Source organism: Ciconia boyciana, chromosome 6, assembly GCF_034638445.1.
Source record: "Ciconia boyciana chromosome 6, ASM3463844v1, whole genome shotgun sequence".
NCBI lineage: Eukaryota > Metazoa > Chordata > Aves > Ciconiiformes > Ciconiidae > Ciconia > Ciconia boyciana.
The window spans coordinates 2,130,375-2,150,354 of record NC_132939.1 but is presented as its reverse complement, the minus strand read 5'-3'; the positions used below and the strand labels follow the sequence as shown (position 1 = coordinate 2,150,354).

The following is a 19,980-nucleotide window of genomic DNA, read 5'->3' as shown; positions in this document are numbered from 1 at the left end:
GCGCGCGGGGGGGCCCCACCTGCCGCGGGGGCAGGCAGAGCGGGGGGGTGGGGAGTCTCGGGTCCCCACCCGTGTCACCGTGTCACCCCCTCCTCACCCCGCCCCCGGGTGTGCCCCCAGGGTGTCCCCTGGGCTGGGTGACCGGTCTGGGGACACCACCCCCCCTCCCCCGCAAAAAGGGGTCCCTGGGAAGAGCTCGAGGGTGTCCCCCCCCCCAAAAAACCAACCCACGTCGCGGCGGGCGTGGCTCCACTGGGGCTCGAACCCAGGACCTTCTGCGTGTAAAGCAGACGTGATCACCCCTACACCATGGAGCCGGCCGGGGGGGACCCCCCGCCCCCCCAATCCAGCAGGAGACCTGGGGACGGGGGACGGGGAGGCGGGACAGGAGGGACCCCCCCCACCCACTGTCACCCCCCGTGACACCTCCCCCGCGGGTGGGGGACAGGCCCAGGGACCGCCGTGGGGTGCCCCCGTGCGTGGGGGGGTTCGGGGGGGGGTCCGGGGGTGGCTCTGTGGCGCAAGGGAGAGCGCGTTGGACTTCTAACGGGGGCGGCCATTCAAAGGTTGTGGGTTCGAGTCCCACCAGAGTCGCTGCTTTTGCTGGGGGCCGTGGGGACATGGATGGACACGGGGACACCCCCGGCCCCCCCCCCCCAGCCAGGACAGACCCCAGGGAGGAGTGGGGCCGTGGGCCAGCACGGGTGGGTTGGGGGCAAGGGGGCGGGGGAAGCCCCACGGGCCGCGGGGGCACCCATTGGAGTTCAGCCCCCGTAGGCGAGCACCCGCGTGGGTTTGACCCCCCACTTTTCTTGCCGGGGACACACACAAGTGTCCCAGGGCCGCCCCGGGCTGCCCCAGGGGCCTGAGGGGCACTTGGGGGGGGACACACACACGACACGGGAGGCATTTGGGGGACACGGAGGGTCCCACAGGCTAGCCAGGCACCCACCCGGGGGCAGCAGGACCCAGGTGATGGGGACAAGGAGCCGTGTCCCCCGGGGAGGGGGCTGTGGGGTCGTGGTGGCACCTGGGGACCTCCGGGAACGGGGGGGGGGGGGGCCCACAGGGAACATCTTGGGGGGGGCACAGTGGACCCTTGACGGCAGCAGCTGGGCACCCATGGTGGCAGCGGGGGGCACACGTCGAGGTGCCCACAGTGCCGGTTTGTCCATGGGGAGGAGGAGGGGGAGGAGGAGGGGGAAGGCTGGGGAGCGTGTGCCCCCCCAGGACCCCCCCCAACGCCAGGAGCTGCCCGGGTAGCTCAGTCGGTAGAGCATCAGACTTTTAATCTGAGGGTCCAGGGTTCAAGTCCCTGTTCGGGCGCTGCCACCCCCTTTTTTGGGGTACGGGATCCCTGCGGGGTTTGGGTGGTCCCTCAGCTCCCCCCAGTGTCCCACGAGTCGGGGGGGGCCCCCGGGATCAGCACCCACCCCCCCACAGAGCAGGCAGAGGCAGGCTGGGGCATTCACAGATTTTAATTTAGTTGTTTTCCTGGAGGGGAAAAGAAGAAAACAAAACAAAACAAAAAAAAAAAGGCATCATATGCCCCCAACTTTTCAGTTTTGGGGGTGCAGAGACCCCCGCAACCTCCCCCCACAGCGCTTCTCCCGTCCCCCCTGTAGTGTTTGGGGCTGCAGGGGCCCGCTGCTCCCCAAAGATGGATGGGAGAGACCCCCTGAAACCCAGGACCCCCCCCGCCCTCAACAACCGACGGGGAAGGCACCTCGAGGGGAGCCCCGCGGGTGGGGGAGGCCCTGGGGAGGCCGGGGCACCCCAGCCCGGGGGTGGCCGGGTGCCTGCTCCCCTGGGGCAAGGGGAGAAGGGGACGCCGGTCGCTCTCTACATATATATAATATACACCTATAGAACAGGCTGTGGGGGGGGTCTGCCCCCCCCCCCCCCCCCGCACCCCAAAAGCACCCGAGTGCCTGGGGGCGAAGGGGAAACGAAAAAAGGGGAGGGGAGAGGAGGGGAGGGGAGGGGGGGGGGAGAGACCAAGGCCAGCCTCGGGCTCGCCCCGCTGCGCCCACCGCCCGGGCAGAGCTGGCCCCTGTCCTCCCCGGGGGGGGGCCCACGCTGCCCGCCCGCCCCGGGGGGGGCCGTGCCCCGGTCCCGGGGGGCTGCCCAGGGCCCCGTCTCTCCCGCGGCGGGGAGGGGGCCGGGCCCGTGAACGAGTTGCGTGGGTGTGGGAGGAAGGGGAACCCCCCACACCCCCCCCAGCCCCGAGCCGGCTCCCGCTCCCCACCCCGGCATCAAGGTCAGTTTGGATCGGCTAAGGCAACCCCGCCGCGGCGATGCGTGGGGACAGACGGGCGGTTAAGACAGACGGACAGACAGACGGGGGCTGTGGCCGGCAGCCGGCCGGCCTTCGCCCGCCCCCCCCACGCCCCCCCCCCGCCGCTCTTCCTCGCCGGCTCAGAAAATGTCCGGGCACAAGGTCCAGTCCTGCTTCTCTTTGCTCTCCCAGTAGCCGCCCTTGTAGACGTGCGCCAGCTCCTGGGTGACGGGGTCCTTCTTGCGCTCGAACCACAGCGGCTTGTAGGGGTCGTAGGGGGTGCCTGGGGGGCACGGGGAGGGGGGTGAGGGCCGTGGGGCCGGGGCAAGGAGCCAGGTGGGAGCCGCCGGCCCCTTCCTTACCGTCCTCGGTGGCCCTGGCGGCCTCGGCCTCGCGTCTCTTGCGGGAGATGCGCTGCTTCTCCTCCAGCCGCTGTTTCTCGGCGTTGGCCTCGTCCCAGCGGCCGTTCTCCATCAGGCGTTGGTCGGGACGCCGGCGGCTGTCCGTGGGCGCCGTGCCGCTCTCCGGGGCGTTGAGCGTCAGCGCCAGCTCCGAAAAGTAGTACATGTTCTCCGCGTATTTCCTGCGCCGGGGAAGGGGACGGGTCTCAGCCCCTCCGCCGGCGGGCTTCACACCCAGCCCCGCTCCCCTGCCCTTCGCCGGGGGCCTGGAACCGGCCCCCCCCAGCTCTCGGGCCACCTCGTCCCCGTGTCCCCTACTCACGGGAGCGGGTTCCTCTTCCACAGCAACACCCGGCTGTCCTCGGCCTCGTGGGCCCTCTGCCGTCCCTCTGCTCCGTTGTCCCCAGCGCCCAGCGTCACCTTGTAGCAGTCCATCTTCTCATCCCAGGTGCCCAGTAGGACAAAATGCACCTTCCCCGTGGGGTCTGTCACCTCCCCGGTGACCTGCCGGGACAGGGGACAGCCTGAATCAGGACGCCCAGGAGCCACAAGCACCCCAGCGCGTCCCACGCTGCCCGCCCAGCCTCCCCCTGCCTCTACCTTCCTGGCCACGTCCCGCGAGAAGTAGCTGTAAGGAACGAACTTGAGGTTGCACTTGTCGCCCGTCTTGTGATTCACAATCTCGATTTCACCCGACTGCGGAGGGGAGGAGGAGACGGTCAGATCCAGCCCACGGCCCTTTCCCCGGCGGCAGGGGAAACTGAGGCACGGGGAGGGGGGGGGATCCACGTCTCTGTACAGGACCGGCACAAAAGGGGTCCCGGGGACGCCCATCGCCAGGGTTTCACCCCACCTGATCTATCCAGAGCTTGCCCACGATGATGTTGTGCACGGTGGTGGTGACTTTTTTCCACGTGTAGTGGTTGCCGGAAGAGTGGAAGACGCAGTGGATGGTACCTGAGGAGCCAAGGCTGGGCTGGCAACGGTCCCCCGTGGCCTGCCCGGCCCGCGGAGACCCGGGTGGTCCCAAACCTGCCCCGCTCCCACGCGCAGCACAGGCATCCTCCCTCCCCAAGCGTCTCCCCACGCGGCACGCGTGCCCGGGGGCCGCGACGCTCACCCAGAGGCATGATGGAGAGGTATTTGCCCCGAAACTTGCTGGTGATTTTGATTTCCTGGCGAAGCGTCCAGCCGTGCTTGGAGTCGGCGTGGTGGGCGGCGGCCGGTGGGTGGTGGCTCACCTGGCCCGGGGAGGGGGGGAAGAGGGGACGGGTCAGCGCTGGCTGCCCGGAGCTGGCCGGTGGGCCCGGAGGAGCGGGGCTGGCGGTACCTGCTCGCAGAGGGAGCGGTAGCCGTTCTCCTCCAAGCGATCCAGCTCAAAGGTCTCCCCCAGGAGGGGGTTGAAGGGCTTGCTGGTGCGGAAGACGGTGGTGGAGTAGGACGAGACGGTGAAGGCGGCCACGTAGCACAGCTGCTCCAGCGAGCTCTCGCACTTGGCCGCCCGGTCGAGGAGCTCGTGGTACTCCAAGTCCTCCGTCAAGCGCTGCAGCATGGACAGGGGCTCGTTGAAGTTCACCTGGAAGGGAGCGAGAGGTAAAGAGGGGGTCCCTGGGGGGCCCCGTGCCCACCCGCCGGCTGCGTCCCCGCTCACCGGCATGGGGATCTTGGACAACTCCTTCCCGATGCAGTTTTTCATGATGCTCCAGAGGTTGAGGCTGTAGTTGGGTTTGTAGGGGATGCGGGTTCTCTTCTCCTTCTTGGTGTCCTCTACCTGGTGCTTGTACTGGGGGCAAGATAAGGGCTGCTGCGACGCCGCTGTGACCCCCCCCCGCCCCCACGCTCCTCCGTGGGAACCGCGGCACCCCCAGCCCGGCCCTGTCTCGCAGCCACCTCCCCTGCCAGCCCTGTTCCTCCAAGAGCCAGCTCAGGACACGACACCGGCGGAAAGTCCCCTTCCTACCTGCTCATCCAGGCTGATGTCGCTGCTGGTGCCGCTGATATTGCTGCCGGTGCGCCTGGGCGGGGGGAGGAGAGGGGCAGAATCAGTCCCGAGCGGGGCGTGGGGGGCGGGAGGGCAGCCCCACGCCCCCAGCACTCACTTGTGGCCCATGCTCTCCGGCATGGTGATGATCTCCGGGGCGTCAAAGAACTCGTTGTCATCGTCCTCGTCACTCAGGTCTCCTTTCGCAGGGCAGCACGGATCTGGGCGGAAAGGAGAGGGGGGTTGAGGCAGCGAGTTCAAAGTTCCCCCCCAATTTTCCCCAGCGGGTACTGGGGGGTCCCCTGTCACCACCAGCCAGGCGAGGGGCCGCACGCCACCTCTGCCGCACCGCGGGGCGGCAGCAGACAAGGCTGAGGAGGAGCAGGGGCAAAGCGAGCAGGTTCCGCGCACGGCGGGGCGGCGAGCCGCCCGCCGTAGGTGCCGCAGCCGCTCGGCTGCGCGGGAGAGACCGGACAGAGCTATCGCTCGGGGTCAGCGGCGCGAAGGAAGCCGAGCCCGGCTCAGGGAAGGGGCTGGAAGCAGCTGGGGGTCACCCCGGGCGCAGCGCTGTTGGCTTCCCCTACCCCTGTCCCGCACCATCAGCTCCGTCTCACACCACCGCCGCTCGCTCCCCAGCACACAGACGCTCCGGGCAGCCTGGCGGTACCTTTGGCAGAGCCGCCGGTGCCGGGCGCGCTGGCGGGCAAGACGGTGGCACCACGGAAGGCCCTCTCCAGGTGGTTGTGCTGCTTGGCCAGCTGCTCCAGCGTCTCCTCCAGCCGGATACGCTGATCCCGCTCGTGCTGCAGCGATTTCTGCCACTTCTTGCTGTGGGTCTGGGCCAGCATCAGGAAATCCCGGCAGGCCTGCGGGGAAACGGTGCCCCACGTCAGCGTGCGGTCCGCGCGCCGGGACCCCCCCGCCCTGCCCCACGGGGTGGGGTGCGGACTCACGTTGATCATGGCGTTGGATGTGATGCGGAAGAGGGTGGCTCGCTCGTTCACCTGCTTGATCTTCTCGGTGCTCTCGGCCGGCAGCCGGAGGGTCTCCAGCTCGCTGAGGGAGCGCTGCAGGGCCGTGCCGTGCTTGGCGATCAGGTCGTTGCAGGTGCTCAGATCCTCCACCTTGCTGGACAGGGTGCGCAGCGTGCTCTGCAGCTCTGTCTTGTCCGTCTGCGACACCGACTCGTCGCCAGAGTCATCTGCCAGCGGGAAGGGACGTTCGCGTGGCCCTGCGGGGCCTCTCCCCTCCCAGCAAACGGGGAAGAAGGGGAAGCTGCGCGCTGGGAGCAGCGGGAGCACCTGCCCTCTGAGCCACACCAGGCTCTGACCGTGGGGCTGCCAGGACGGGGCACAGCAGGAGGCCCCCCAACTCCCTGAGGGCTGGGAGCCGCACGTGGGGCGCTCCCGGCCACTGTCGCGGCGTCCCGGATGGCAATGGCACGGCAGGGAGGGGCAGCTCGGAGCAGATGGCCAATCTCCTGGCGCAGGAGCAGTCACGCTAGCGAGGAAGCGCGTGCCAGGTTGCTGGCGGCTCCTCAAGCCGGAGTCGGGCAGCAGGGAAGCCGGCTCCCCGCTGGCACGGCCACAGCAGGCAGGACAACGCTGCCGAGCTCACACGTGGACGGACGCGGCCGCCCCTTCCAAACCCCACTCGGGGAGCAGCTACCAGCACCCCGGGCCACGTGCTGCGACGCCGTCCCCGCACAGGACCCCAGCCGGGCGCGGGAGACGGATGGGGAAAAGCAGGTTGCGTTTCTGGCCGGCAGTGAGCAAAGGGGCCTTAGGAACGGGGAGGGGACGAGGGGTCGTGTCCTGTGGAGGAACAAAACAGCCCCTGGGCCCGAGGAGCGGGACCCACACGGGTGTAGCAGGGGGATGACGCGTGCTGCTTGGCTCCGGGGGGCTGGGGACACACGCGCCGGCTCACACGGGGGCTGCGAAGGCACCGGGCAGCGCGAGGGCCGTACCTGATTCCTCCAGCATCTTGACAGCTTTGGCCTTGGCCAGCTCCAGGGCGGTGACCCAGCGTTGCCGTTCCACCTCCGAGCTGGCCTTCAGGTGGTAGGTCTGGGCCCCGCCGTTGGAGATGATAAAGTTGCAGGAATCCTCCACGGTGATGTTGGCCGTGGCCAGGTTGATGGTGCCGCGGCAGGTGTGCCGCATCTCCGCCTTGGACCTGCGCGGGGAGGCAGGACGGGGACGCGGTGAGGGGGGCTGGAGGAAGGAGGTGCCCGGTAGCCCGGCCCGGGCGGGAGCCGAACGCCTGGGGGGCCGTGAGGGGACCTGGCATTTCCCACCCCGCAAGGCAGGGCTATTAATAGGGCACCGGCTCCAGCCCCCGGCGGTTTTGCCAAGCCGGCTGGGCGGGCACGCAGCCGGTGTGGGGTTTCACCGCCAGCGTGGGAACGGGGCCAAGGCTGGCAACACCGCTTCGGGGGAAGAGTGTGGGCAGGGCTCCCCAGGAGCAGGCTCGGGGACCAGCGTGCTGCCCTCGCTGCCTCCCGCATCCCGGCACGGCCCGGGAGGGGAGGATGAAGTCCCCGGCGCGGTGCGAGGCCGTGCCAGCCCGGCACACCCCTTCCACGTCACCGGGCCCGGGCCTCCCGGGCGAGAGGGAACCGGCCGCCCGGGACACCCCCAGCCCGGCCCGGGGGCCCGAGCCTCCCCCCGCCCGCCGGGCTGTAACCGGAGCTGGCAGCTGCCTGCGCTGCCTGCAGGCTCGGGTTCCCCCGTGAATAATGGAGGGCCGGGGAGGGCCAGGACCCCCCCAGCCGGGCTCGGGGGTCCCCTTGGGGACCGAGCAGGGGCACAGCGAGGTAACGCCGCTGCCCCCCCGCCTGCCGAGCCGCAGGCCCGGCTCCCACCCGGAGCAGGGCCGCGGGGGACGGCCCTCGGTGTCCCCGGGGAAGGGCTGCTCGCAGGGACACCGAGACCCAGCAGCCTGGGGGGGGGAACCGGGGGACCCGCCAGGCGCGCGTGTGGCCCCCTCCGCAAACAGCCCCGGGACCAGCCGCCGGCTCCGCCCGGGCAGGGGGGTGACAGCCCTTCCCCTCCCCAGCCGGCACCGGGGGACCGCGGGTGCCACCGAGGCCTCACCGGCTTGGGGCGGGGGGACAGACCCCCCCACCCCCGCCACCCGTGGCTTCGCGGCGGGGAGAGCGGGCCGGGCCCAAGGTCACGGGGGAAGCCTGCGGGGCAGGGAAGGGGCAGCGGGGCCGGCCGGGGGGCGGCGGGGCCGGGGCGGGTCCCCGGTGGCGTACCGGTAGTAGCTGAGGAGGCCGTTGCTGAGCACGAACCAGCGGCGCTGGTAGCCCTTGATGTAGTTGGTCCACTTGAAGAGCCAGCCCTCGCGCGCCGAACCGGACCCGGCGCCGCCCGCCCCGGAACCGGGGCCGCCGCCCCCCGCCGCTGCCGCCGCCGCCGCCGCCGCCGCCCCGGGCCGGGCCCCGCCCCGCCGCCCGCGGCGGGGGAGGGCAGGGCGGGGGCCGCACCGGGCGCCGCGGGCAGCGCCATGGGCCCGGGCAGCGCTGCCGCTGCCGCCGCCGGGCCGGGGCCCGGGGCCGCCGCCCGCAGCTCCGCCATCGCCGCCGCCGCCGCCGCCACCCCGCCGCCCCGCCCCCCGCCCCCCTGCCGTCACCCCCCCCGCCCCCGGCCGCGCCCCATTGGCGGCGGCAGCCCCCGCGCGCACCGCCCCGACGAGCGGATTGGTGCCGCAGCCCGCGAGGGGCGGTGCCTGCGCTCCCATTGGCTGCTGGTGCGCTTGCGCTGAAAGCCGTGAGGCTGCGCGCACCCCCCCGCCTCCTCACTGGTCCTCTAGCCCGTCTGTCTCCGCGGCGCGCCCAATGAGGGGAGGAGGGGGAGCCGCGCGTCCCTGACGTCAGCCGCGCTCGGCTGGGCGGGGCCGCGCGGCGGAGCGGTGACTCATCCCGCCGCCGATTGGCCGAGGCGTTGCCCTGCCACCGGGCGTGGCGGTGACCTCTGACCTCTGACCGGCGTACGGAGGGGGGGAGGGGGACACGACGGGCTGCCGCAGGGCCCGGCCAAGGCCTCGGGCTGGGCCCGGGCCCCCGCTCCGCTCCGGGAACCGGCCGGTACCGCAGCGGCTGCCCGTGAAAGCCCAGCCCGGGCGGTGGGTGCTGCCCCCGGGGTGTCCCTGAGCTCTGCGCCAGCCCGGGCACCCCGGGGGAGGGGCCCCGGGGTGGGGTGGGGTGGGGTAGGGTGGGGGCTGCCCCACCCCTGAGAAGGAGAAGCCACGCCCCCAGCAGTATACAATTCATCTTTATTTACAATACCCTATAAAAATGTAAATTTAGAAACTTTATTCTCATTAAACCAGAACCAAAAACTGGGGTGGGTGGGGGGGAAAAAAAGCACAAAGAGGGAAAAAAAAAATATAATAAATGAACTTTCCACTTGATCAGTCGGAGGGAAAGGGGAGGGGGAAGGGCAGGACAGCAGCCGAGGGGGAGGGGAGAGCTGGTTAATGCCAGGGAGGAGTTACTGGTTGTAAAATACCTACATGTGCAAATCTCTTTGTTTTCTTTTTAAAAGCAAAAACAGTAAAATTAAACCACCCCCCCACCCCACCCCCTCCCGCCATTCCCGAGGAGCAGAACAGCAGAATCCATCCCGAGCGGGAGGAGGGGGAGGGCAGGGCCCGGCCGAGGCCCCCCCCCCACCCCCGGCCCCGGGGCTGCTGGGACCGATCCCGGGGCGCAGGCGAGCGGAGGGCGAGGGAAGGAGCCGACTCGCAGGAAGACAAGGCAAGTGTGCAAAAAGAAGCGTGCGCGGGCACACGCGCGCGTTCACGCACGGGGAAGGGCAGGGACCAGACCTCAGTGCTCGACGAGGGGCTGGGGAAGGACCGGGGAAGGGAGGAGAGGGCAACCCTGCCGCCCCGCAGAGGGACCCGGGGGGCGTGGGGGGGCTTCTCCCAGCCCTGCGGCCCCCCCTGCCTTCCTCAGTAGTGCGTGTGTGTGTGTGGGGGGGGAGAAGCAGCAGCCGTTGTGGGGGGGAGCAGAGGGGGCCGGGGAGGGGGGGGCTCGGGCGCAGCGGGGAGACGCAGCACTTTGTGGGGGGACGGAGGGGAGCAGCCCCAAACCACCCCCCACACACCCCCAGCCAGGATCGCGGGCGGGGGGACGCGCCGCCGGTGCCGGCTATGGCGGGGGACACCGTCCCTGCCCTCCATCCATCCTCTGGAACACTCCGGTGCTGACGGTGACGAGGAGCCGCGGAGATCTCCTACCGGATCCCTCCTACCGGATCCCGTGCACTAAGCTGGTACCGGGGAACAACGGTGGAGGGGTCAGAGGAGCCGCAGGCGGGGGGGACGCAGCGACTTTTTCGGGCAGGCTTCACCCCCTGCCCCGCCCCGGTCCTGCCCACGGCTTCTTCCCCTTCGCCCCCCGCCTCTGGTTTCACCCTTTTCCGGTCCCCTCGCGCGGGAGAAGGGGGTCGACTCTTACTGCAATTTTGTCTCCAGCAGGTTCAGCTTCTGCTGGTCGACGTAGCGAGAGAAGAGGGAGATCAGGTTCGAGGGGGTGGACACCGGCTTGGCCAAGGCCGCCTGAGGGATCCGCAGGAGCTCCCGGGTTGCCATGAGCATCAGCTCCGTCCTGCCGGCGAGGGGCACGGGAGAACGGAGGAGTGAGAGACGTCGGGTGCTCCGCGAGCCGGGTATTTCTCCAGCTCCCCGTGGGGGGACCGGGGTGCCCCCGGGCTACGCACGCCTCGCGGCGTTTCGGCGCTGGAACCGAGCAGGAAGCGGCGTCGTGCCGTGTCCTCGGACGCCGGCCTCCCCGCGCTCGCCCAGCATCACCGAGCCCCCTGCACCGAGACGCCCCGGCTGCTCTGCGGAGCCCGGCCTCCCGCCGAGGGCCGCCTTCTCCCCCAGGGACTCGTGACGCGGTGACGTGCCACTTTGCGGGGACACGGCAGCCCCGGGGCAACAGCGGGAACGCCGCATCGCGCACCGTCGGCTAAGCGAGGCTCGGTAATCTCCTATCTGCTCGGGCTAAAAGCGCTACGGCCGCTCGGCCGAGCTGCGACGGCTTCCCTGCACCTCTGCGGGACCGGTCTCGGCACGTCCCGAGCTGTTATCTACCGCGTTCTCTCTCTGCCTCGGGCCTGAATTTCTCTCTTTCCTTCAGCACCGCGGTTCTTCCCAGTGCTGCTGCCGAGAGACCGCAATTAAACCTCCTTCTTCATCAACTCTGCCTCCGAGTCCTTCGGACCCTGCACGGCGCAGCGGCTGACCCCGACGGCGTCGCCGCCTCTCCCCCCCCAGCCCGAGGCGCGGCCGAGGATGGGCACTCACCACTGGTTGTCCTGCATTAGCTCCGTGTTCGCGTCCGAGCTCTGCAGTTCCTCCCCGCGGCTCAAGACCAAGTACAGCAGGGAGAGGCCGAACTGCGGGGAGAGAGGGAGGGTGTCAGGGAGGAGATGTCCTGCCGGTGCTGCCGCAAAAGCCATCGCCGGCCTCCCGAGAGGAAGGAAATCCCTGCAGCAGGGGACAGGCGGGGCACGGCGAGCTTTCCTCCCACCGCTCCTCCCCTCCGAGCGTTTTTTGGGGTGGGTTCGATTATCGCCTCCACCTCCCGATCCTCCCGGGGACGGTAGCACAAGCGGGAGGATTCCCACTGCCTTTGCAGCCCCCTGAGGAAGAGGAGGAGGCTGTTTATGGGCCTGAGTCACGGCAGGCATTATGGACGGCTGTGTGAGCGACAGACTACTCCCTGCCCGGCTCGGAGAGACGTCTTCATGAACCCACAGCAGAGGAGCGGCCCCCTCCCGGCCCCGGATTTCAGGGCAGGAGTCTGCAGCCCAGAGGAACAGCCAAGGGAGCCGGCTGTCAGACTGCAGCGGAGTCCCAGGCCAGCTCCGACAGCTCATTAATCCGCCAGACACCCTCGTTAATCAGCAAGGGAAGGGGAGAGCGCCAGGAGCCGGCAGCCTGCGGCTCCTGTGCCGTTCCCGCACCACGGCTGCCTCCAGCTCTGCCATCCGGTGCCGGGAGGCTACTGGGAAACTCAAGTTTCCCAACTATGGGGAGACATCAGGACCTGCCGGAGCGAGAGGGATGAGATGGCACCACCCGCCCCGGAGAGCAGAGCGAGGGAGAGGGGAGCACCTTGTTTTGGAGCACAGCAGTGAGGTGCAGGTTGGTGGGCGCTGGCGCGGTCGCGCTCTGAGGTAGGTTCGTTAGCTGCTGCACAAGGCTGGTGACCGTCCCCAAGGGAAGGTGGTAGAGAACGTGCGAGAAGGGCCTCAACAGGCAGGGCAGCACCTGCGGAGAGAGGAGCGGAGGAGTCGGGAGCTGCGGCAGCAGGGAGACGGGCTTCCCCGTGGCCGGTTGGCCGCCTCGGGGCCTCACAGACCCCGACGAGACACTGCCTCGCTGCGACACACCAGCAGCACCTCCCCTCACACGCTCAGGGTGGGACTTGCTAACAGTCTCCTCCCCGTACGCCCACAACGGCACAGGCCCGCTTTAAATTCAGGCAAGTCTTTTTCCTTCTTAGATCATCCCCTTTCTCAAACCAAGCTAGGATTTATTTCGCAGATGCCCGTATTTTTGTTCCCTATATAAAAAAAGATCGCAAAGGACAGCTGAGAGCACGTCCCTCGGAAGACGCTGGCCTCTGCTCTCCGTCTCTGGAAGATGGAGTCTCCCGTTGTCACCCGATGAGAGACACGCAGCCCTTTAGACAAGCGCTCAGCCAAGAGCTGGGCTCGTTAAACAAAGGCACCATTTATCAGAAACCCTCCCCGCTTCCTTCCCGGCGAAGCTGGGTTGCGGGAGACGGGCCCTGCCAGGAGCTCACGGCTCCTGCGGCCTCCCCGGGCCTCGGGCAGTCTCCCAGGAGAGGGCAAAACGACCGTCCTTAAGACACACGAAGCCGTTTGCCGTCTTCCCCGCAGAGGAGAGGAGATCCTGCTCCAGACCCTGTGCCGATCCCCACCTCACAGCGAGCGAGGGGAACCCTCCCAACCGCTGGAATCTCACCTCGTCCTGAGCATCCTTCTTGATGAGGAAGGGCAGGTTCCTGGCCGTCGCCATGAGTACGTCGGCCGCTTGCTCGGGTGACAAGAAGGGGAGGATCCGGGCCACGAGGCGCTTCCCTTTCCGGATGCACATGATCTGCATGAAGTGGTCGTCGCTTGGCCTGCCGAGGAGAGGAGAAAGGTGCCGACCCTCAGCTGGGAGCGTCCCAGGGCACGCGGGGTGTTCCTGTGGGTACCCCACGGCCAGCCCTGCACCAGCACCGGGCAGAAAACACACCTGCCTCAAAAAAACATCCCCGGGGAGGGAGAAGCAATGCAGGAACGACACCCCTAACCCTAACCTCTGCCTGTCTGACGGGCTAGGGGCAGGAGGACAAGGCCCCAGTCCCCACGGGGCAGCAGAGAAGGAGCCACTGAGACCCTGTGCCCTTCCTTGCGCATCTGTGCTGCTGAGGCTACAGGTTAGGCAAGAGGCGAGACTTTAAAACAGGCACCCGGAGATGCGCTGGGGCGCAGAGCTCAGGACGGACAGACACCCAACGAGCATGCAGACAGGCGCTATTCGCAGCACCCGAGCTGCAGGGATGGAAGGCGTTACAGGATCGTAACCGCAGCGAACAATCGCGTGGGGAAAACGGCACAAAAAGGAGGAAAAAAAAAAAAGTTATTTCAGCCCCCAGTTCTCAACACACCCCTGGAAGAATCACCCTGACTCTTCTTTGGGAAAGAGGTCCCTGGAAAGCCACTTCCAGCAGCTGCAAGCGCCCACGGACTGTCCGAGCTCCTGACAGCAACCGAGTCGCAGACACCACCCTCTGCTCACCTCTCCTGCCCGGGCACCTTCCCCCTCAGATTGTCATACATATCGCAGATCTTCTGCTTCCTCTCGCCCATCAGGGCCGGCCGCTCGCCTTCCAGGCTGAGGAGGTAGCGTCTCTCGTAGTCCTCCACGTCCAGGAGGAGGCTGTACGTCTGCAGGAGAGCGAGCGATCACAGGGATCTGCGACAGGATCCGCTAGCCCTGCTCCACAGAGATCCAGGACGTGCCCGGCCCCAGCCAGGGCCCTCCCCTCTCCTTACAGGAACCGCAGATCCTGGCCCAGACCACGTCAAAGCCTCCTGCAGACCCAGTGCGAGAGCAGGCTGAGCAGGGACTGTGACCCACAAGCATCCATCCTCTCGCACGGTGGCCGCTGAGGGCTGAGGCGTTACTGCCGTGCAACTGTGAGTCAGTAACGGACCCTGCAAAGCCCGTCCAGGCTGTTTTGGGGCAGGGTGAAGGCACGGCTGGTACCTGGCTCCAGCTTTTCTGCTCCAGGGTCCCTCCCTCTCCTGCAAGCAGGACCTCAGCCACTGTCGGGTGCTGGCTTGTCCCCAGCTGGATGTCCAGAGCTCATCGGTACTGCACCGTGGTCGCCCTGGCCCTTCCTTCGCCCCGGCCCACCTCATGCCCCACCGCAGATCTCCGAGGGTCGCAGCGGTCCCCCTTGAACTCACCTTCTCGATCGTGACGAGGGTCTGGCGCCTCTTGTCTCGAACCTGCTTCTCCTTCGTCTCCTGCCGGGGAGGGACAGCGAGTCAGGGCTGCGGGCAGCTCCCGCGCTGGCCTGAGCACCAGCCGCAGAGCTGCGTCGGAGGGGAGGCGAGGCCAGAACTCACGTCATCCTCGCTGCGGGAGGTCACCACCGCGTCGATCATCTTCCGAGGGTTGTTCACGCTGGAGACCGTGAGCTTCCCGAGTGAGCCCTCAAACTGCACTGCAGGAAGCGGGGAGAAGGGAAGCAAAGGGAGTCAGTCCCGGCCTGACCCCACCTCACCCCCCTTTATCTCCAGCCCAGGTCCAGGCTGCGTGGAGAAAGGAGCGTTTACCTGGCTTGTAGGTGTGCTCCAGCTTAGCCACCTGAGGGGTGATGAGTTTAGTGCGTTCCTTCTTGGGACCATCACCGTGGACTTCCTCCGCTGCTGACAACTTCTCCAGCTTCTGGAAGTAATTCTGAGGCAGGGAGAGGAGAGGTTGAGACCCCCAAAAAACAGCTGGCAAGGACTGAAGCAAGATAGCCCCCTCCCCAGCCGCTGCTTCATCCCTCGCCTATCACTTACTGGTCTTCCCAACGCCAGCAGCAGCATTTTCAACCACTGTTCTTCCCCCAGTACGCAAGGGGACGATTGCATCCTCCTCTTTATCATCCCTCGAGATTATCATCCCTTGAGATTACAGAGGTCGAGGTTCCTCCCCAGCCCTCTCTTTCTCAGTACAAACAATGACAAATCTGCTCTCCCTGTGAGGTCCCCGGCTCCCAGTCCTTCCCAGCACATTCCAGTTAGCCTGCCTTGCTCTGTTAGCACCGTGCCCAGGCCGGGCAGCGCGTGGCTGGGGCCTCCCACACCGGTGCTCACGCGCTCTTGCCATCCACCCCGGCCAATGTTTCGCCTCTTTCGCAACGGCAGAGCTTTGTTGACTCACGTCCCGGCTGCGGCCGCACCAGTTCCCCTCCTCTACTGGGGATCAGCTCACCCACAGCTCCCGGAAAACCTCTGTCAGCGCGATGCCTTTCATCAGCCCCGGAGCAGACGGACCCGCCGTCTGCAGCTCTCCTTGCCAGCTCCCACCGGAGCCCAGACAACCCGCAGCGAGCGCTCGTCCCCGCTCCCACTGGGCCCTTGGCCTGCCACGGAGGGGACCAGACTTCTCCGACCCATTTCACCGCGCTGAAGCCGCGCTGGTGACTGCCCTCCCTGCTCTGCCCCGCGCTCGCGGCTGCACCGACTGCTCCAGGACCTTTCTGGGTGTGCGGCTGGCTCCTCTGCACCCCCTTCATGAAGACAGGGGCCAAACCTCCCGCGCAGCTGACTGCCCCAGATACACTCCCGGCCATGCCGTCAGCCCCGTTCAATCTCCCAAGCCGAGCGTCCATCCTACGTAGCTTGAAGCCCTCCGCCGATTTCCTTCGCGTCAAGTTGCCCCGTGTACCCTCAAACCCAGCCACCTTGCTTCGTCTGCTCCAAATCTGGCCCCTCCCAGCCCCGTCGGGTGCTCCCTATTCCTGAACTGGAAAAGAGCGGGAGCAATCGCTCCCATCCACCTTCTCCACCTCGCTCTCTGGACCCCATGGCCTTCGCCACCACCCCCCGTCAGACTCGAGTCCTCCTTACGCAGCCATTCCCTGCCCAGGGCTCTCTCCTGCATTTGCCATTTAGCAGCTTCCCCGTCTCCCGTTCTGGGTGTTTTATTCCACCACTGTCACATCCAGCTTCTGATGTAGACGAGCTGCTCTCCCGTTATCTTGGGCCTTCTGCTGCGCCCTCCGAATCCCTGCTGCCAGCGTCCCCCAACTTCTCCTCACCCCTGGAGATCTCGCCCGAGAACAGGAAGACGGTTCTTCTCTTGCCGCTGCCCCTCTTCCCTTCCCTCGCTGGGGATGCTCGCCCCACCCCGTCCCTCCGCCTTCCTCCTCCAGCGCGTTCCCCACGACTGCATCTAGAAACGCTTCCTCCGCCGCATCACGCTCGGCACCGGCGTCCCCTTCCCACCCAACGGCCCTCGGCACAGAAGCTTCTCTCTCCCCGGTACCTGGTAGTAATAATCATCCAGGTAGGGATCAGTGCTCTGCAGCTGCATCATCTGGATCTTGGACACCCAGTCCTTTTCCCGCTGCAGCATGAGGTTGGCGTAGGGGTCTTTGCGCATCTGCTCCTGGTGGCTGCTCCGGTGGCCCCCTCGGTCCCCCACCGAGCCGTTGAGGCTCCGGTGCTGGCTGGCAGGAGGCAAGAAGGGCACCCGTGAGCACACAGGAGCTACAGGAAGGGACAGAGAGCGGTGCACAGGCTAGCCCCGGCAGCACAACCCCCCCGCGGCGGAGGGGCGATGCAACCCACCCCCCCGTGCCAGGCAGCCCCTCTCCCGGCAGCCGCTCCCGGCTCCGGCGCAGGGCCAGCACTCACTTTCGGTTCTGCTGCTGCCGCTGGTGCAGGAGCCGGCGGTGCTGGGGGTGCAGGTGGGTCGTATCCGGCCGAAACATCTGGGGCTGCGGCCTAGGGAGAGCGGGAAGGCTCAGAGGCGGCTGCGGAGAGCGGGCAAGCGGCCGGGAGAAGGACGGCACCTACCTCAGGCTCTGCAGGTGGGATCCGGGGCCCGGCGGGTGCTGCGGCTGCGAGGGAGGTGGAGCGGGGGGAGCCCCGAAGAAGGCACGAAACCCGCTGGCCGGAGACATCATCTGCCCGACTCTGCCTTGGAGCAGCTTGGGATTGACGGAGGGGAGGGGGCTCCCAACCAGGCCAGAGACCCGGGCAAACTGGCTGGGGGACATTCGGCCGGCCTGGCAGAGCAGAGAGGGCACGCGGAGTCAGCCGGGGGCAGATTTGGGGGCAAAGGAAAAGACCCAGCCAGGGTAGCTGCATCCGGGACGGGCAGAAAGAGCCACGTAGAGCAAACTCCCGCAGCTGGGTGAAGAGAAATGCGGGACCCTGCGCGTGGGGGGGCCAGGAAAGCGCAGGAAGGGAGCGAAGGGGGCTTTACCTGGGCTCCTCCGAGCAGCTGCGCTCTCTGCAGGTGGGTGAGGACGGGAGAGACGCTGTGGGGGAACGGGTGGCCCAGGAGGGAGGAATTCTAGGGAAAGAGAAGGGAAGATGGACCCCGGTCACAGCCCTGGCACAACCGATGGGGGGCAGACGGAGAGCGGGCGACGGCACAAGATGAAGCCCCAGGAGGGCTGGGAGCCAGGCCAGGCTCCGGGGAGCGGGGCTGACCCGGCAGAGCGAGGCAAAAGGCAAACAGGCTGAGCTACGGAACTAGAGACAAGCCGCTGGCTGGCTGCGTGTGACAATGAGGGGTCCAGCACCATCAGGGCCTGGAGCGGGAGGCGGGGAACAGGGCGTTGGAGGTTTCTGGGGAGGCTGGAGGACCTCCCAGCAACAGGGGCCTCAAAGTCAGGAGGGGCGTAGAGGGGGCTGGGTACCGGTACGTTGCAGAGCTGGTTGGGGGACATCCTCTCGCCGTAGGGAGCGGGATAGCGCTGCTGCATGGTAGCTCGGATGTGGACAGGCTTCGGACACAGGATCTAGGAGGAGAGAAGCAGCGCAGTCCCCCCGTCAGCTCTCTGGGAACCAGCCTGCGCCCTCTGAGCCGCGGGCGGTGAGCGGGGCCGGGGGGAGGTACCTGCTGGTTGAAGTTGGGCATGGCAGCCTGCTTGGGAGGGGTGCCGATGGGGACAGCCCGGACAGGGGGGCTCCCGATGACAGGGGACGACGAACGCCGGGGCAGAGCCCGCTCGGAGGGGTCCCGCTCTTCCTCTCGAGCCTGCGGGGGTCTCTGAGGCAAAGCATAGTCCAGCACGGACACCGACGGCATCTCCTGCAAGCGGAAAGGGAGAGGAAGCTCCCCCCAGGATAACAGTCACTGACTGGGACGGGGAGGATTGGCATCGTGTCTCCCAGGGATGTTCCCAGGAATCGACGGCCACGTCCTTCCTCCCGCCAGGTCTCCTCCGCATCCCACCGCGCTTCCCCGGGAGCCCCACGTGACGGCGGGGGTTCCTGGGGACCCCCCAGGGTCTGCCCCGCAGAGCCCACGTCACCACCAAGACGCCTGTTTGCGGTGCGGTGGGGCGGGAACTCCGCGTCACCGCCGCGCGGGCTGCACACACACGCTCGGTTCCCGGCTCTCCTCAGCCCTGCAGAGCCGGGAGAGGGCTGGCTGCTCAGCACGCTCCGCTTACGCTTAAAAAGCCTGACTCTTAATTAAGCCGCAACAAAAAAAAAAATCCTCTGCCCTGAGGCGCTGACATTCCCAAACCCTGACAGGAGCGCCCACGTCTCTCAGACGTCACCACGGAGCAGGGATAACCCCCCCAGCCCGGCTCTCCAGCCTCTGAGGTGGGACAAGGGGTGGTGCCCAAGAGTGTCTACAAAAGAGCCAAACAGCGGCCACCCGGACCCAGCCAGAGGCAAGCAGAACGCCCCGCTGTCCCAGGCTGATCTGGAGGTGCTCCCCAGCACTGACGAGCCTGCAGCAGTACACCGCATCTCGCCCTGCTCGCTGCCACAAGGGCCTGGGGGACGTTAGGGAAGCCACGATGGCTGCCACCTGCACGCCGGCACCGTACCTGAGCGAGAAGCGGCCCCCGGATGCGCCGCAGGACGGCCGAGCTGTCCCAGATGCTGGAGTTCAGCCCTCCAGGCTGCTGGAAAACAGACACGGAGTCAGCACGGTGCCGCCGGACCCGCATCCGCCCCACCCCCCCCGGGCCTACGCCCACCCCGGCCCCCCGGCCCTACTCCCACCTGCGTGGGGGCCCTGGTCTGCACGGCCTGCATGATGGCAGGGTCCTCCAGCTCGCTGTCGATGACCAGCCTGGTCAGCCGCTCCGCCAGCGTGTCCTCGGGCTCACCCAGCAGATCCGCCTCCTCGCTGCCGGGCCCATCCTGCTCCCTGGCTGCCACCGGCTTGTCCTCCAGCTCCGCCAGCCGCTCGTGTGCCTCCTGCCAGTCGTCATCTGCGAGGGACCCGCAGTGAGGGACGCGCTCGCAAGGACGAGGGAGGGCATCAGCGAGGCGAGGGGCACGGCCCCGAGGGTGGGGGGGTTGCGGGGGTTTCGCGGCGGGGCACGCGAGCACTCACCGACAGCCCCGGCTCCAAACGTGTCGTCGTTGAACTGGTCGATATCTTCATCTTCCTCCCCCAGGGCCTGGAAGGCGTCTTCGTCCTCATCCAGCGGGCAGTCCTCCAGGGACTGGGGAGAGCGAGGGGAGGGGGCTCAGCACCGGCCTCCCACCCCCAGACGCTCCCCCCACACCATGGCACCCCACAACTCTCGGTCCCCCCATGGGGACCCCCCCCCGCCGCTCCCCAGCCAGTGACCCACACCGACCTCCCGACCCCCGGTACCGGGCGTGCGGCACACAGCCCCGCTCCGCAGACCCACCCCCCCCGCCGCCCGGTTCTCTCACAGGCCCCGCAGAGCCCCGTCCCACCCGAGCACTCCCGGGGGTGCGCCGGGCCGCGGCAGGGGGGGACCGCGGGCCGGGGTGGGGAGGGGGTGCGCCGGGCCGGGACGGCCCGGCGCACCCCTCCCCACCCCGGCCCGCGGGAGTGCCCCCGGCCCGGCGCACCCCCGGTAGACCCCAGACCGCCCTCTCGGCCCGACGGGCCCCCTCCCCGCTCACCTGGTACCGGAACATGGCGGCGGCGGCGGCGCCCACCGCCCGCAGGCTCCGCGCGGCCCGCTCCGGCCCCGGGCCCCGCCGCGCATGCGCCGCCGCGGGCGCAGGCGCATGACGTCACCCACGCCCCTCCGCCAGCGGGGCGGCGGGGCG

General features: G+C 68.1%; 2 protein-coding genes, 1 long non-coding RNA gene and 3 other non-coding genes across 7 annotated transcripts; 3 read left to right on the top strand and 3 right to left on the bottom strand.

Moving 5' to 3' along the window:
- Nucleotides 1-244: 244 nt before the first annotated feature.
- Nucleotides 245-317, bottom strand: TRNAV-UAC (transfer RNA valine (anticodon UAC)). The gene has a single exon. It is a non-coding gene; the product is annotated as a tRNA-Val (tRNA).
- Nucleotides 318-509: 192 nt separating this feature from the next.
- On the top strand, nucleotides 510-594 carry TRNAR-UCU (transfer RNA arginine (anticodon UCU)). The gene is given in 2 exon segments: nucleotides 510-546; nucleotides 559-594. It is a non-coding gene; the product is annotated as a tRNA-Arg (tRNA).
- A 659-nt stretch (nucleotides 595-1,253) lies between these two features.
- TRNAK-UUU (transfer RNA lysine (anticodon UUU)) lies at nucleotides 1,254-1,326 on the top strand. Its single transcript has one exon. It is a non-coding gene; the product is annotated as a tRNA-Lys (tRNA).
- A 137-nt stretch (nucleotides 1,327-1,463) lies between these two features.
- OSBP (oxysterol binding protein) lies at nucleotides 1,464-8,253 on the bottom strand. The gene is given in 15 exon segments (XM_072864148.1): nucleotides 1,464-2,561; nucleotides 2,641-2,861; nucleotides 3,002-3,183; nucleotides 3,280-3,375; nucleotides 3,533-3,636; nucleotides 3,800-3,920; nucleotides 4,010-4,255; nucleotides 4,331-4,462; nucleotides 4,640-4,694; nucleotides 4,779-4,881; nucleotides 5,328-5,526; nucleotides 5,614-5,861; nucleotides 6,630-6,838; nucleotides 7,923-8,098; nucleotides 8,101-8,253. Coding segments are annotated over 15 exon segments (2,379 nt in total). The 5' UTR covers nucleotides 8,245-8,253; the 3' UTR covers nucleotides 1,464-2,418.
- A 407-nt stretch (nucleotides 8,254-8,660) lies between these two features.
- LOC140652848 (uncharacterized) lies at nucleotides 8,661-10,952 on the top strand. Its single transcript, XR_012042960.1, has 3 exons — nucleotides 8,661-8,791; nucleotides 9,214-9,425; nucleotides 10,151-10,952. It is a non-coding gene; the product is annotated as an uncharacterized lncRNA (long non-coding RNA).
- PATL1 (PAT1 homolog 1, processing body mRNA decay factor) lies at nucleotides 8,925-19,933 on the bottom strand. 2 transcript variants are annotated; one of them, XM_072864149.1, is made up of 19 exons: nucleotides 19,831-19,933; nucleotides 19,286-19,397; nucleotides 18,949-19,160; nucleotides 18,771-18,848; nucleotides 17,825-18,019; nucleotides 17,625-17,726; nucleotides 17,186-17,275; nucleotides 16,774-16,985; nucleotides 16,612-16,701; nucleotides 16,241-16,424; nucleotides 14,539-14,662; nucleotides 14,329-14,426; nucleotides 14,167-14,226; nucleotides 13,493-13,641; nucleotides 12,671-12,830; nucleotides 11,795-11,950; nucleotides 10,982-11,073; nucleotides 10,131-10,280; nucleotides 8,925-9,942 (listed from the first exon to the last, which is right to left on the bottom strand). In XM_072864149.1, the coding sequence occupies exons 1-19, from the start codon at nucleotides 19,843-19,845 to the stop codon at nucleotides 9,921-9,923; spliced, it is 2,301 nt and encodes a 766-aa protein (XP_072720250.1). In that variant the 5' UTR covers nucleotides 19,846-19,933; the 3' UTR covers nucleotides 8,925-9,920. The 2 variants fall into 2 exon arrangements, with proteins under 2 accessions (XP_072720250.1, XP_072720251.1); XM_072864150.1 differs by having other exon boundaries at nucleotides 18,771-18,845.
- Nucleotides 19,934-19,980: the final 47 nt, after the last annotated feature.

Excerpts from the sequence above, each read along its gene's own strand:
- PATL1 (XM_072864149.1), bottom strand. Across the intron at positions 14,227-14,328 it reads CCTCCCGCAGCGAGGATGAC|GAGACGAAGGAGAAGCAGGT; the intron begins GTGAGTTCTGGC and ends CCTCCCCGGCAG. Across the intron at positions 9,943-10,130 it reads CTGCTGGAGACAAAATTGCA|CTTAGTGCACGGGATCCGGT; the intron begins GTAAGAGTCGAC and ends CCCCGGTACCAG.